Source organism: Eutrigla gurnardus, assembly GCF_963514095.1.
Source record: "Eutrigla gurnardus genome assembly, chromosome: 12".
In the NCBI taxonomy this organism is placed as follows: Eukaryota; Metazoa; Chordata; class Actinopteri; order Perciformes; family Triglidae; genus Eutrigla; species Eutrigla gurnardus.
Window position 1 is genome coordinate 21,694,784 of NC_139926.1, and position 15,141 is coordinate 21,709,924.

A 15,141-nucleotide genomic window follows, 5' to 3' on the forward strand; every position below is an offset into this window, starting at 1 on the left:
TTCTGGTTCTCTCACCTCAGAGTCAATACCTGTTTTTCAACAAGTTTTCGGGTTTGTTGACTTTTTGACATTTGACATTTGGAAGACATTAAATAAGCCAGCAAATGAGTCACTGGTGCCTCATTTTGAAGCTTTTTGTGTCTTTAAAGGGCAGAAAGTCGTCACCTTTACTGGTGACGATGTGAAGTCATGTGACTGTAGCCTAACGTTAGCTTTTCTCTGGCGATTGTATCGACTCTTTAATAATCATAAAGTTGTGTTCATTTGTGAAGATTACCTTGCTGAAGAAAACATGTAAGTGTCACAAACTTTTGTTTTCTTTTATTTTCTGCAATAATCCAAAATGGCGGGGCTAACTTCCGGGTTGGCCAACAAAAATGACTTCATCCTTGCAGCACTCTTCAGGAAATCAGTTCCTGCAGTAGCGCCAAATATAATGGAATTTTTAATGGACTTTAGAGTTGAGCTGAAACATATTTCAATAGTAACGAGCTTCGGCAGCGTGACGTTTATCTGAGTGAAACGGGATTGGACAGGCGGTACCTAACCTTCTCTGCTCTACAGAGCCGAAGTTGCAGATTGATTGATTGATGGATGTCATGATATTATTGGTCGAAATCGGTTGGTACGAGCTGATGTAGTCATGGGCCATATTGTGTTTTCCAGAAAGACGACATATTATTATTATATTTGATTATACAAACATAGGAAGAAATGTTGCGTATATTGTTAAATAGGAACAACATATGACAATAAGTAGGGCTAAATGGGCATTTTTCATTTCAATTTGACTAAAACATCTATTAAAATATAATAATTATAATAAATAATAATAATTAAAGATGACATATTTAATGCTCATTGTAATAATATAGAGAAAGATGGTACATTGGAAGTTCTTCAGTGACTCTTTGGATCACGTGGTACACAACACCGCCACGCATCCACGTGCACGTGCGCGTGCGTCAGCGGCGGGTGGAGGTGAAGCGTCGGCTCACTGTGCCAGGCTGCTCCGTCTCTGCGCCTCAGACCAGGCGAACATCCGCCGCTCATGTTTCTGCTCCGAGCCTCACTAAGCGGACCATGCGGCTCTTCACCGTCTCAGCTCTCCTCCTGTCCTTCCTCAGCTCAGGTATGGACGCTTCTCTTTCTCCACTCTTCACGGGATTAAAACACACCAACAACAAAAAAAACTTCCTGTTATTTTATGGGAGGGTTTTTTTTCGGGTGGAAAGGAGCGCGCATAGTGTGGAGCGATGCAACGTTGCCTTTCTTTAAAGTTGATTTCTGATTATAATATCAGGTTAGATTCGAGCATCATCTGCGACACATTAACTTTTGACTCCTACAGGAGATTTAAATCTCTAAAAGCTCACCGTGGCGCGCGCTCCTGTGCGTCTGGAACGATCCAGGTAAGTTTTCATAAAGGCTGCTCATTTAGAGAAACTATCTAAATCCGCTTCAAACAGTGGAATTCCTCCTCGAATGTGATGTCTTCTTCATCTCCTATAATGGTCCGCATTAAAGCAGTGGCAGAGAGATATCAGCGTCCTTGTGTGCGTTGCTGTATGTGTTGGTGGTTTTCTATCAGTCAGTGGTGAAAGGCTTGGTTGAGTAAAATCAACTATATTTAAATACCCCATTCCAAAGTTAGAAATGACAATATTGTACTGTGAAATATGGTGTGGATACGATAAGCACCTTAATTGCACTTATGAATGCACTAGTTACATCCACCACTGAAGATATTTACCAAAGTCTAGAAACCAACACTGCTACCAAGTGCATCACTGTACATTTGAAGGCAAATGTTCACTTAAATGGTAAAGTATCATGTTGATCATCTGTGCATGAAAGCTCATCCCCTTGTCCTTTCTCAACACCAGCAACATGTTAAATCTGCAACAAATGCATCATCCTTTCCAAAGTCCCCCTTATTAAAGGTGGACTATTATCAGTTTGGAAAATAATGAAAGATGCTTGGACCTGGTCACAAGTAATTATGGGTTTGCATGCTGTAATTCCTTACTGTCATCCAGAGGGGTAATTAGAAGCCAACACATTTTAATTGTCACTGCAGTGAGAACAAAATCATGGGTCAAAAACGTGTGGTCGTCACTTATGGGCATTCATGTGGATTGGAAAACTGTAAAGCATTCAGAATAAATATTTTATTTTATTTTCTTCGTATTTTGAGGGCGATTGATAATTCAAGTTCACTACATCAGTTTTACAGTAGAAAATGGTGAAATATCAGCGATCAAAGCCAGACGTGATGAAATGTTGCACGCTGCCAAAACAAATGTACCGCCAGCAGCTCGATTGCAGCTGAATAATTGAGCGTCACGTCAATTTGAGATGGTTAAAGTGCAAGGAGCCAAAAGTCAGAATATTCAGCAAACTAGATCTCACTTAGACATGAAACTCTCTTTATTTATGATACAAGAGAATAAAGAATACATGTATGTTGATCATGAAAATAGAGAGAAAATCCAGGTAAATAGGATTTTCACCTTTTCTGAAAGTTGAAATTATCGCACATGCAATTACCTTTGGCTGCATTTAAATCAACTTTCTCAGAAAAAACTGATCATTTTGCATAAGTTCATTAACTTTGCAAGTATTGAATTCACAAAGGAGTATACAAAAATAGGAATATACCATTTATTACTGAATTACCAGAAAATATACTAAGATTTCAGCCTATCAATAACCATTAAAAAAGAAAAATATAGATTTTTTTGTTTTCTGAAATGTGATATTGGTGAATTTAGCAGAAATCAACAGATGCAAATAGACAAAGTACTAAAAATAAACACTTAAATGTGTATTTTGGATGTTTTTGAATGTTGAATGAAGCAAAAATCTGTAAAATCTGTATATAAGTACCTGAAAAAACAGTTTTTGCCTGGTGTGTCTCCCCACTGTGTGTGCGTGTGTGTGTGTGTGTGTGTGTGTGTGTGTGTGTGTGTGTGTGTGTGTGTGTGTGTGTTGCAGGGCTGGCTCTGCAGATCCAGTGCTACCAGTGTGAGGAGATGACACACGACTGTTCCACGCCGGAGTTCATCGTCAACTGCACCGTGAACGTGCAGGACATGTGCCAGAAGGAGGTTCTGGTGAAGGATGACGGTAAGTCGCATCTCTCGGGGGGGGGGGGAGCTGGTTCCTCCTCTCGGCTGTCATAAATACATGTTTCTCCAGCCCCGCTTATTTTTCCTGTCAGGATATATCAGAGCAGAACAGACTCCAGGAGAATCTGTAGAGATTGGCCTCAATCCAAGAAAAGCCGATTAGATTTTGGTGGCGATATGGAATCTGGGAAGACGTTTGTTTTTTGGGTGTGAAATCAATAAAGCTTAAAAGTGAGTGATGTCTGTTTGGGAAAAAGCTATTGAGTGCTGCACCCTCGGAGCGATATCTAGTTGTTTGTGAGCGGGATCAGTTTGTATGTGTTGTGCAGTCGCAGCCTCGTCGTAGTGCTCAGACATTTTCTGAATCAATGGAAGGATTGTCGCGTTCCTCAACGAAAGGATGTTTTGAAACGGCGTCAAGGAAACACTTTGTCTGGGTGGCATGTTTGAAGTATCCTTTCACACAAAGAGCTCTCCAGCAGGCTCAGCCAGAAGGCTCTCTGCTGTGAGCAGAAATTGAACTGTTCTGAGGTCAGCGGGAACAGGCGCTTCAGTGCTCTCTAACTATAATTATGGAATGAAAGTCTCAGCTGCGGGTCAGGATTTGAAATAGTGGTCGTGGATATAAACTTGTGTCCACCTGAGAATCTACCAGCTCATGCTGTGCATGCAATGGCAGGCGTGTGTCCTTTCTGTGCCTCCATGCATTTTCATAAACCTCAAATCCTTCAAAGGTATTCAGCCACTGAGGACAGTGAGGTCAATTTGTTGGTGTTTTTCAAGTGAATCCAAGAAATTCAACTCTGCCGGTGATTGCTGACATATTCATACAGACGTGTGTGTGTGTGTGTGTGCGTGTGTGTGTGTGTGTGTGTGTGTGTGTGTGTGTGTGTGTGTGTGTGTGTGTGTGTGTGTGTGTGTTTTCAACGCTATGCGTTCTGCATGCTGAGCAGCGTCTCTCACAGATCATTAAATTATCAAAATAAAATAACAATATATTGCCCATAAAATTGCCCAAAATATACTCAGCGATGTACTCAGCCAAATATCATCAATCATATCACGGTCTGCTTCCTGCAAGTTCAGCCGGATCTACTTAAAGCTGCACTAATCATCTTGTTATATATAGACGGAATCCCATGACTATGTGTAATGTGAAAGGAGTAACCCACAACTAATTACCTCCAATACTCTGCGGTTTCTGTCAGCATTTTAGCCTCTTTCAGCTAATTGTTTCCGTTTTTACGGCCTCTCACCACTTTCATGAGCCTAATTTCCAGCAGCAGCTAATTTCAGGAGAAAAAAAAGCTCTTAAAACCCAGAGTTACAGCAAACAGACAAAGTTCGTAACTAGCTGAAAGGAAAGTGAAAGTTCGATTTTCGGGTTTTTAGAAACAAAACCAAAGTGATGCTAAGATCGATCCGTCTCTACTGGGTGTGTTAATGGACATCTGTGTGCTAGTCCATGTAATAACAACTTTGTTGTACTAATGTCAGTGTTTCCATCTTGTGGTGCTGCCCTCTTGTGGCCAAAGGGTACATTCATACAAATGAAAACAAATGTAAATATAGATATTGGTATTGGCTCAAAAAAAATCCTGTATCAGGAGATTTTACAGTATGGACATAATTCAACGGTGGGTCAGGGAGGTTTCGAAGCCTCTCCCTGGTGCTGGCTGGCCCTCACATTTCCTCAATAAGGTGCTGCAAGGTTGGCTTGGAAAGGGCTCTCAGGGCCCCAACAGTTACATTCATCAATCGCATTACTTTTTGTGCACATAAGGTCGTCTTATTCTGTAAATATTTATGCATAAACAAAAATCTGTGCACACCTGAGCCTCTGCTTTGAAGTATTGATTATTCAGCCTTTGCAGGTTTCCAGAGGTTTTGCAGAGTAATGCTGGTTTTTAGTAATAATAATGCGTCTCGGCTGTGTTTACGTCCCTATTTGCTGCAGGTGGTCCGAACCCAGACGTTAAAGGTCACTCTTTTGCCCCAAAGTCTACCTCATTTTCAAACCCAGCGAAAAAATTGTGGGTCATTATTCCCCTCTCTGTGCTGCTGATGAGCAAAAGCAATAAGCTCCTGTCTTTGGAAATGTGGTTCCCAATCCAAAGGGCAAGCACGTCGCACTATAGCCGACAGTTCTTTAATAAGAAAATCTCTGCATGAATGCTCGTGTACGTCGCAGCCTTTATCTCTCGGTGTTATCATCATTGCTGCTCTATATGAAAGGGAGGACTTACAAATTCAACAGAACCCACCTTATCGCATTTACAATTCCACTGCCACCTCTTTGCAATGTGCCAAAGTGATGAGAATAAAAATCAGCGAGGGCGTTTGATACTTCCTAAGCATACTTGCCTCGTGATTACCTCTCTACGCCGCTGACTTTGTATGCAGCTCTGTAATGTAGATGAAAAGGATTCCGAACGGCGAAGTTAAAAAAAATCTTCTGTTGAATCACCACGAGTCGAGAGACACGGTTACACAACCTCCATTCAGATTATCGTTGTTTCTCCGCTGGGCACCGTGACACAAGCCTGGCTTCCTATCCAAGACCATCTTCTGTTATCATCATCCAATTACATCTGAGAAATGATGTTTTTAAAAGTGTGCTTTTAGCTTTTTTTCCCATGAGGGGCAGTAAGATGTACTATGATGAGGGATTTGAGATTGTCCATCCTTCAATTTGTCAGAGGTAATTTCCAAGGGTTATTAAATTAATTATTGTAATAACAGAAAACATATGGGAAAGGAGTTTTCTGTAATCATTTCACTATTTGTGCAACACATATGTTATACTTTAGTATCTTTTTAATGAATAATATTGTAAAGCCTCACTTTTATGACTATTGTATGTGTAATGTGAAAGGCGTCACTAGTTTTGACACTGAATTATAAGCCAAATCAGGTGCTGGTGCTCTCCTCAGCACCAGATTTAGTGTCTTTCACTCCGTTGTTATGGTTTTCTGGCCCACACATTTATTTATTTATTTTATTATATTCAAGGTTCTCCTTTACATAGTTTACAGCCGCAGCAGGCGATAGTTTGGGGATAAAAAAAGGCTCTAAACCCACTGAATGCTATCTGCTCAGCACCAAACAGAAGATAAAGTTAGCAACTAACTGGTGAACATCATTTAACAACAAGATATTTTCCCTGGGGGTGGAGACCAAAACAGAGTTAAAAGAAGAGTAAATATAAGGCTTGAATGTGTCAGGTGGATAGATGCATGAGACTGAACTGTCATGTTTTTCTTTAATAGCTAGTAGCTAACTTTTGGTGCTGGCCAGGAAGGCCTTCTGTAGTGCAGATATTTGAACTTTTTAATTTTATTTAAATAATGTTAAAAGTGGTGTTTGTAGGCCTAAGAGAGAATTAAAGAACATAAGCTACACAGAACAGCTTGATTTGCAGGTAATGCTGATGACTACAGCTTTGAGCAAAGTGAAGCTTCGTTTCATCTCCTGAAACCACTGCATGTGCCAAGATCATCACTTCAATATCTGATCTCAAGAAGGACAATTCAAATAGTTTGAAAGCTTACACGAGAAGAAAAAAATCAAGCGTTTGTGATGACCAACCCAACAGGGAGAGAGTTGGTGCGATTCTGAAAAAATCTGTCTGGGTTGCCGTGGCATCCTCGTGTCCCAGAATCCAGCTATCAGACGTTTAAAAAAATGGCACCGTCACCGATTATGTAACAGCAAGCGGTGACTTTGTCTCCCAGCGGGTGTGACTCCGACTCCGCGGGTCACGCCGCCGTTCGTGTCGGCCGATGAGACCGCGGAACAGAGAGAAGGATGAAGACAAGCGGCGACCGCACTCATCCCATGGCTTATCTTAATTAGCTTTTGCAATTCACAAAAGTTAATTTATTGCATCAGGAGAAGGGGAAATGAGAATGTGGTTAGTCACAGGAGTTTACATTCATTTGGTTAAATAGAGGGACTGCATGCTCGCTGAAGTTTTGATTGTGTGATGTGGATGGCTGCGTTGTGTTTCCTGGCGTTTGCTTGGATGCTTTTCATCTTAGTTTTCTTTACTAAAGTGTGTAATTCATTCAGAGCAGAAATGCATCCTTGTGGAAGTTTTAAGCCTGTTGAATCCGTAACAACATTTAACATTTAATGACATTGCATTTAATTTGAACAAACACTAGAAAGGTCCCCACGCTTCCTGCTACCTGTTATTATGTTGTTGTTGTTTTTTTCTGGCAGCAGCTATTATTCATGTGGCCTACGAAGATAACAGAATCACATCTATCAGCCGGCCTGTTTAATATTTTATTAGGTTATACATAAAACTCTGGTTTAGTCTAATGTTCAGGACAATTGCTTACAATTTGGGACTGTTGCGATATTTTCTGACCACCTAATAGATGCACCTCCAGTTGAATCTCAACAAATAGTTTTATTTTGAAAAGACTCTATGCATGTAACTGGCATAAACTGTATGTTTCCTGTTTTCTTGTCTTTTCAAAATAAACTCCCATGAGTTTATTTTGAAAAGACACTGTGTAACAAATGCAAACAGAAACCCCTGACACGTCCCAAGACTGATGCTAGAGGTTTACCTAGAGCGTCATAGATGGAGTGAAGGACGCATTGCGTGAGTTGGGAGTGAGAGTCGTGTATTTCAGAGTAAAGGCATGGACACGACGGCATTTCAAACTGTGACATTTTGCAGCAAAAACTATTCTCTTCAGTGGTCCCTGGATTCACTTAATCCTTCTGACTCTTTTTTACATTTGGGTTCAACTTTGGTTAACTTTACAGAAATGTGCACAGTTGACCATTATAACCGTCTTGATGGGGTTGACCTTTGAAAGAACAAAGAGCTGGAGAATCTAAAACTGGAGAATCCAAATCTTTAGCTGCGTTGATGGTAGAAATAAGTCTGGAGGTAACCTCAGATTTGAGTCCTGTTAGAAGAGTCTGGTCTGAGAATCTGGTCCAGTGATTTCCAGATGGGTCTTAATGTCTTTTAATGCCTTACATGATTCAATGCCTTGTGAGTTCTTCAGTTTCCCCCTAATACCCATTTTGGGTTTCTGTGCAACACACTGTGCTGCTGTTTTGTCTAAAGAGCTTTGGATCCAAAGAGACCATGATACCTGAAAATGACCTGACATTACAAGGTAATGCATTCACAAGTGCTCAGAACTTGCTAACTTTTTATTTTACGATACAATTCAGTCTTTTATCACCCCGATGTTTTAACGTCCCGACTGACTATTTCCCCTGGTTGACATCTTTATGTTGGCTCACATAACAGCCGCCATCTAATTTCACTGCTCAGTCAAGTTTGATTGAGATGGATAATAAAGCCAGGCAAGCAGACCGGGATGTCTAGCATCTTCAAGGCCAGATCTCTCACTGTTACCCATCAAGATACAAAAGAACTACAAAAGTGTGCTGAACAAATGGTGTTTACTGCCATTTACGGCATTATCCAATTAAACATAGCTTTACTTGTACTTGCCAATACTTGTCTTGACGCTATTCTTTGCCTTTTCAATAAAAAAAACCCCCACACAAGTACATCCAGTGTCATTTGATTTATTTGGTTAAAATCTCATTTAGAAGGCTCTCCAGACTCTCGGACATATTGGACGGCTCATCCTTCCGTGTGCAGCCGACCGTGCTGATTCTCATTAGACTAAAGTTCCTTTCAGCGCTCCAAACTTGATAAGAAATCGCACCCGTTTCTCCATAAATTAACTCAACGGCATAATTTAGATTAAAGTGCTGAATCTTTGAATCCTGGTGCAGAAGTTAAATGAAATCCCCCTCTAAGCCCTTCAAACGTTAGAAAGGGAGTGTTTTTCTGTTTTGTCGTCTAAGATTCATCTTTGTGATTTGCAGAGAACAGCACATGTTCTCCATGCTCATCGTTAGCATATAAGGAATATAATCACGATGTTTGTGTGTATTTGTCCTTAATTTCAGCTATTACAGCAATGCATATTGCCATGGTAACCAATCAAATGTCAACATGATTACTAATAACAGACTTTGTTTCTGTCCCTTCAACATCTCCAGTTCATTCCAACGTCAGCTTTAAGACCTCCAATAGCCTAAACAAACATGTTTTGTCGTATCGGAGCACGGAGGGAGCTCAGCTGAGATGTTGCTCTAGAATGTTTCAGTAGCAGCAGGGGAGAGCTCCTTCTCGCAGCTTTAGCATTGATTTTAAAGTGCTGCACTGCCTTGACACATTTATCTGCGAGTACAGCTGCGGTCTATTTGTGGATGTGCCCTGGAAGTAATGTCTCACATCGGTGGTTCTTGAGTGGAAAGTTGCCACTGATTATTATTATTATGTTAAACATTCATATAGGGATGCAGGCCAGGACTTTATTCTAGGAATATTTGAATTCCAAGCCAATTTCATGTAAAAAAAAATTAAATAGCAATTGCATTTGAAAAAGTCAGTAAACCAGATTATTCCATTTCAACAGTGAAGATCTTTTTTCAGGCACACAAGTTTGACTGACAAACACGCTTTAAAGAGTGCAGAATGCCCTCTGAACGTGCTGATATTCATTTTTAATGTCCTCTCCACTGGAGCTCCAAAATCCCGACTGTAAAGATGCAGCTTTGAACTCTGAGGTTAATCCAATAATTGTAGGCCTCACAGAAGTAGGCGTTTTGGCCTTTTCAGTGGGAGCGACACCAGATATATGGATATATTTATCCTACAGCAATGCTAATTTCTTACATTCTGCAGTAATTAGCTGATGCATTTTATACAGAAGTTTGGTTTGACATTTATAATGTGATCTGAGAACGGCTCCTCATTGCTGCTACTGGCCGAACGAGTCTCATGGCGGCAAAATAATCGTTAAATTATTCGTGGACACGTCAATCAGCTACAAAATGAAAGTTAGGAACACAAACACTAAGAGAAAACTAACTGGTCAAACGCTGGTCTCATGGTTGAAATTCCTGTCTTGTTGGACCCATACACCTCCTCACCCACCCACCAGGAGGAGTCTTTCCAGGATTTAATTCATCAACAACCCAACATTGTTTTCTTGCTGAGCAACATGGGAAATTGGGCAATTTGTGTCCCTATTCACTAAACCAATAGACTGCATTTCATTACACGAATTGCCATGAGACTGGGTTGCTCATTCACAAGTACTGGTTCGGGACCCACTGGTGGGTTGCAGGGGATTTTATTCAGGTCTCCAACTAAATTTGCAGAATCTTCCAGTCTTTTTACGCCTGTTGCCACCCGGTTCTCACAGCTCAAGGGATCGGTCTAGTTCTTCTTACTGCATACGTTCTCACGGACACAGACAACACTAAATGTTCTCAAAGTTCCTTCTTCCACCAGGCGGCCGCCTTCTGTGGAGCATTTATAGGCCTGTCAATCATCCAGCCCATCACCCAGATCACCTGCAGCTGCAGAAATCAGCTGATGCTGCTCCCGTGAGTCGCCTCCCACACAACGCTGTCTCTCCTGCAGCCAGAATTCTGCACCACACCAACCTCCACGCTTTTATTTTACATCTATATCTGCAGTTCATCTTTGAGCCATATGAGGGAGCCTGAAGTTTTGATGACTCTTAATATTGCATCAATTATGAAAGGGTCAAGTACATTCTATCTCCTTTACTGATAAGAGTAATAAAACTAGAACCTGTTAACCTAAATGCCTTAATTTGTTCATCTAGAAGAAGGAGATATGTTTTCAGAACACATGAACACAAGTCTATCATTAACTTTTACTTTAACCTTGATTCACAGTTATCCAGTAACTATCTAGCCATTGGTTAATGATCAGTACCTTTCTGATCTGATTTGATCCCTACACATTAATTTGTGAGCCATTTAGTAAGATAATTTATTGTGGACCCTTCTATGCCATTGGAAGAGCTTGTATTTGTGAATGCATAATTAAAATAACAATGTCTTTATTTATATAGAACTTATCCGATTAAAGTTACAGAGTGCTTCTCGCGAAAACAAATAAAAACACACAGCAATACCCAAATAAAACAACTAAAAGAGTAACACACAAAGTAAAACAGACTCAAATTGGGTGAAATCAGGGAAGGTAGTGATAAAAAGTAAAGGTTTAAAAGAAACCGCTGACTCAGCTTGTATTAGTTCCTTGGACAGGCAGTTCCAGACCCTTGGGGCTCTTATCTCAAAAAAGCTCTGAACCCTGTCTCCAGCTGAGAGGCTGAAGTAGACAGAAGGAACCGAGGATCTCAGAGAATGAGACGGGTCGTATGGGGATACAAGTTCTGAGATAAACTGAGGAGTCTTTGAGTGACTGTTCCCTTAAAACTTAAAATAGGTTGAATTCTGGTGATGTTGTTGATAAAAACATGAAGTTTACTAATGTGCTGTTCAAAGATGCAACTATTTCTATCAACAGGCTTGATGATCTCTGAGAGGTACATCTACCCAGTAAGTGGCAGTATTTTTAGGTTTCAATAGCTGGAGCCAATTTCAATCATTTTTAGAGTTCAGTTAGAAAAATCCTCAGACATTCAGTTTCTTTTATCGACTGGGAACTTAGTGGGCTTAATAGAGTACAGCTGTTCAGCAGATTAGAAGAAAACACCAATGTATATAAAAAGAAAAGAAAATTGGTCCAGAATTGACCCTTGAGGTACCCCATACATAACGAAGACATGGTTGCTAACAGGCACACAGAATGTATGTCAAAATGATAAGATTCGATAACCTCAGTGTGTCAAGAATGGAAATCAAGAAAAGTTGCTTTTGTGCTGCCCCGACACCAACCAAAGCTCAACCCTATTTATAGTTAATCCATGCAAAAACGAATATGAGGGTTCTGTGTTTGGTGAAAGAAAAATCCTAGAGCCGTTTCCAGTGACTGCATTCAATTTTCAAAAGCTCCTCTGAAAAGCATCCATCCCAGAAATGTTGACCAGCCATAATCCGTATCCCAATGAGGTTTAGTTAGGGAGACGGGGAATTAGAGAGACCCTCAGCTTTGAACATTTCAATGCTTTATAGTGAAAAAAAAATCAATTTCCATTTCGCACCATAAAGCGTTGATTTACCAAAGCTTGTTGGTGAAAAAAAGTTGTTTGTGAGTTAGTGGAGGGAAACATTGACATTTGGCTGACATTTTATTTCAAAGGATACAGCACATGAACTTCCAGTAACCTCTGTAATGTAGTAAAGTAACACCCGAAGAACAGCATGTTCATTTCCATTGTGCATCCTCCCATGTCTTATGGACAGCAGATTTCACTGGAGGTCCCAGAAGGTGTTGAGCAAACGGAAACAATGTGAAATGTTTCACGGACGTTGGAAGGAAATATCTTCCCACAAAGCCCGGAGAATAAAGACGTGACTCACGCTGTGTTCAGAGTATCTCTGTCATTTTAAAACTCAAAATGGCCGCTGTAAGAAAATCCTGTGGTCATAACTAGCTGTATAATCTGTTGGTTTTATCTCGAACAGTAATTGGAAAATAGTGAGAGGCGATAACACGGGCAGTCAGCGGAAAATGAGGTGCAATAAAAGCGGGAAGAGTAACTGACAGAGAATACAAATTTGATAGCTTTTCTCACCTCCAACAATCACTTACATTAAGTTCATATTAGTTCATTTTTTATTATACATTTCGTAGTTTTTTCAGTAATTGGACTTAAATGTTTAGTTTTTACATTGGTGTGTATCGTGAAGGATGTTAAAAGTGGGTGAATGAGTGTGTGTGACATCACGATCTCTCTTCACTGACTCTTCAACTATTTACACTTCAGCGATCTCTGGCGCTTCAACTGCTTTCAGTTCTTACGCTTCGAATGACATTTTAGCTGCTTTCAGCTTCTAAAAATCAACTGTGTAACTCTTGACAATGTATGCCCTACTGTGGATCATCCTTTTATGTGCAAGGCAACATCGGGCGTGACTTAAACATTGCTTTCCTAAGATTGCGAAACAAAATATAACAAATAAAGACGTAGATATAAATGTGCTGAATTGTTATATATTAAAATACTGGTATCTGATACCAAATCAGCCTTTTGTCACCAATTTAAGTCAGTATCAGCGTTCTCTAATTTTAACCTCTTTACAGTTTGCACCTGCAACATTTGGTATTAGCGAGCACACTTTATTTTCATTTCAAAATTGTGTATTTTCTGGTTCCTTTCAAACACAATAGTTTTAGTTGTAACATCTTATGAGGCTATTTTTCACAATCCTAGATGTGTTCTAGTTATTGGGGGGAAAAACAAACATTTTTATTATTATAGTTGCAGTGCACACTTTGTGAAATGGGTAACAAAAACATATTGTTTCTAATAAAAAGGAACTTCTGCTTCTTCTCCTTCAGTCTGTCTTTGAAGCCACATTCGAGTGCCTCCCATTCTGGTCTCCCAACAAGTCTAAGGTTCCCAGTCCATGCTCAAACTAACTACTAACATCTATAAAGTTCCTCCACATATATGTATACAAACACAGTGAGAAAACAAGTCGCCCCCATTGAGAGCACCAAGGGTTGTTTCCCTCATTCATGGATTCATTCTACGACACAACTGTGACAATTTCATGCAAATCTTGTGGAGACACAGAGGAGAGTTAAGTGACTGCAAAAGGGAACATTAGTCCAATTATACAACCCCGTTTCCCTTTAAGTTGGCTTCCCCTTGATGAAAGAATAGATGCTATTAATCCTTAATTACATGCCTCCGTCTCACTGTTTCTGCCTTTGTTCCCCCTCTCTCCCACGCTCCCTCTAATCCTCTCATTACCGGCCTAATGCATCCATTTCTGTCCTTATTCCAGGGATCCACTACCGCAAGTCCTGCGCCTCATCGGGAGCCTGTCTTATCGCCTCTTCTGGTTACCAGCAGTTCTGCACCGGCAAGCTCAACTCTGTATGCATCACCTGCTGCAACACGCCGCTGTGTAATGGGCCGCGGCAGAAGAAACGACCCCAGCCGTCGGCGGCCATCGCCCTGTCGGTGCCGCGGCTCCCCGTGTTTTCCCTCTCCTTCTTTCTGCTGCTGTCCTCCGCCCAGTGCTGACAGACACTTCCCACACCGAGCTTAGATGTGTTTTGACAGTGGAGACAAACTGGAACTGTGAGGAATACATACTGTAATATGTGTCGTTTTTTTGGAGGCGTGTGGATGCTCTGTACAGTATTTGTTCTCTTGCCTCCGAAAGGTCAAACTGGAAAACTTTTGTCATCACGTGTGTCATGTCAAAAAAAAAAAAACACATGATCACGGTGCAGCCAGGAGGGCGACCGGTGGTGAGGTGGAGGACAGAGCCGTTGATAGCTTCTGGCTATTTTGTTGGGTAGCAGGTGGCTCATTCGCATCTGTCTTTGTTTACTCACACTACAAGGTCAAATAGGACAGAATGCAGGAAAACTAGTGAGTTCAGGTGGATAATTTATTTTCATAGCCTTAGGAAGTTATTAAAAAAAAAATGCTGTGATTTATTCAAAAATCAATACCGCGACCTGGAATATCCACCGATTTCACCGTATCGACGGACTGGGAAAGACGATGTGTGATGTGTTTGACAAGAATACAGTTTCATTATTCTGGGAGGGAAATTGCAGTCAGGAAAAACATACATACACTGTTGCCCATAAAGTTGGAATATTTGGTTTTCAGACACAATCCTCTGTTTATTCCTATTTAAATGCATCAGTCATCACTTTCAACCAGGTGCAATGATTACATTATGTATCCCAATTACCCAGGTGAAATGAATTCATGCATAACATTTGTTCGGCGCTATAAAAGACGAGACATTTGCAAAATTATTCAAACTTTATGGGCGACCCTGTATTAAAAGCCCCTACAGCTCTCAAGCCCCTGAAAGTTGATTTTATCCTGAACCTTTCCTGCACTGGTTTCCGTAACAACCGTTGCCGTCTGCTCACAGTTATTGTACATAGAGCTACAAGAGCATGAGTCATACCCTTTTATAACTATTTACCACATATTCTCTGCATTTATAATGGATGAAACTAGAACGGTTTGCATTGAGG

General features: G+C 40.6%; 1 protein-coding gene across 1 annotated transcript; it reads left to right on the plus strand.

The window, feature by feature from the left end:
• The first annotated feature begins 1,011 nt into the window (after positions 1-1,011).
• LOC311022354 (ly6/PLAUR domain-containing protein 1-like) lies at positions 1,012-15,139 on the plus strand. Its single transcript, XM_084023549.1, has 3 exons — positions 1,012-1,132; positions 2,998-3,129; positions 13,920-15,139. The coding sequence occupies exons 1-3, from the start codon at positions 1,084-1,086 to the stop codon at positions 14,159-14,161; spliced, it is 423 nt and encodes a 140-aa protein (XP_083879675.1). The 5' UTR covers positions 1,012-1,083; the 3' UTR covers positions 14,162-15,139.
• Positions 15,140-15,141: the final 2 nt, after the last annotated feature.

Excerpts from the sequence above, each read along its gene's own strand:
- LOC311022354 (XM_084023549.1), top strand. The coding sequence starts at position 1,084 with ATGCGGCTCTTCACCGTCTCAGCTCTCCTCCTGTCCTTCCTCAGCTCA. Across the intron at positions 1,133-2,997 it reads CCTGTCCTTCCTCAGCTCAG|GGCTGGCTCTGCAGATCCAG; the intron begins GTATGGACGCTT and ends TGTGTGTTGCAG. Across the intron at positions 3,130-13,919 it reads GGTTCTGGTGAAGGATGACG|GGATCCACTACCGCAAGTCC; the intron begins GTAAGTCGCATC and ends TCCTTATTCCAG.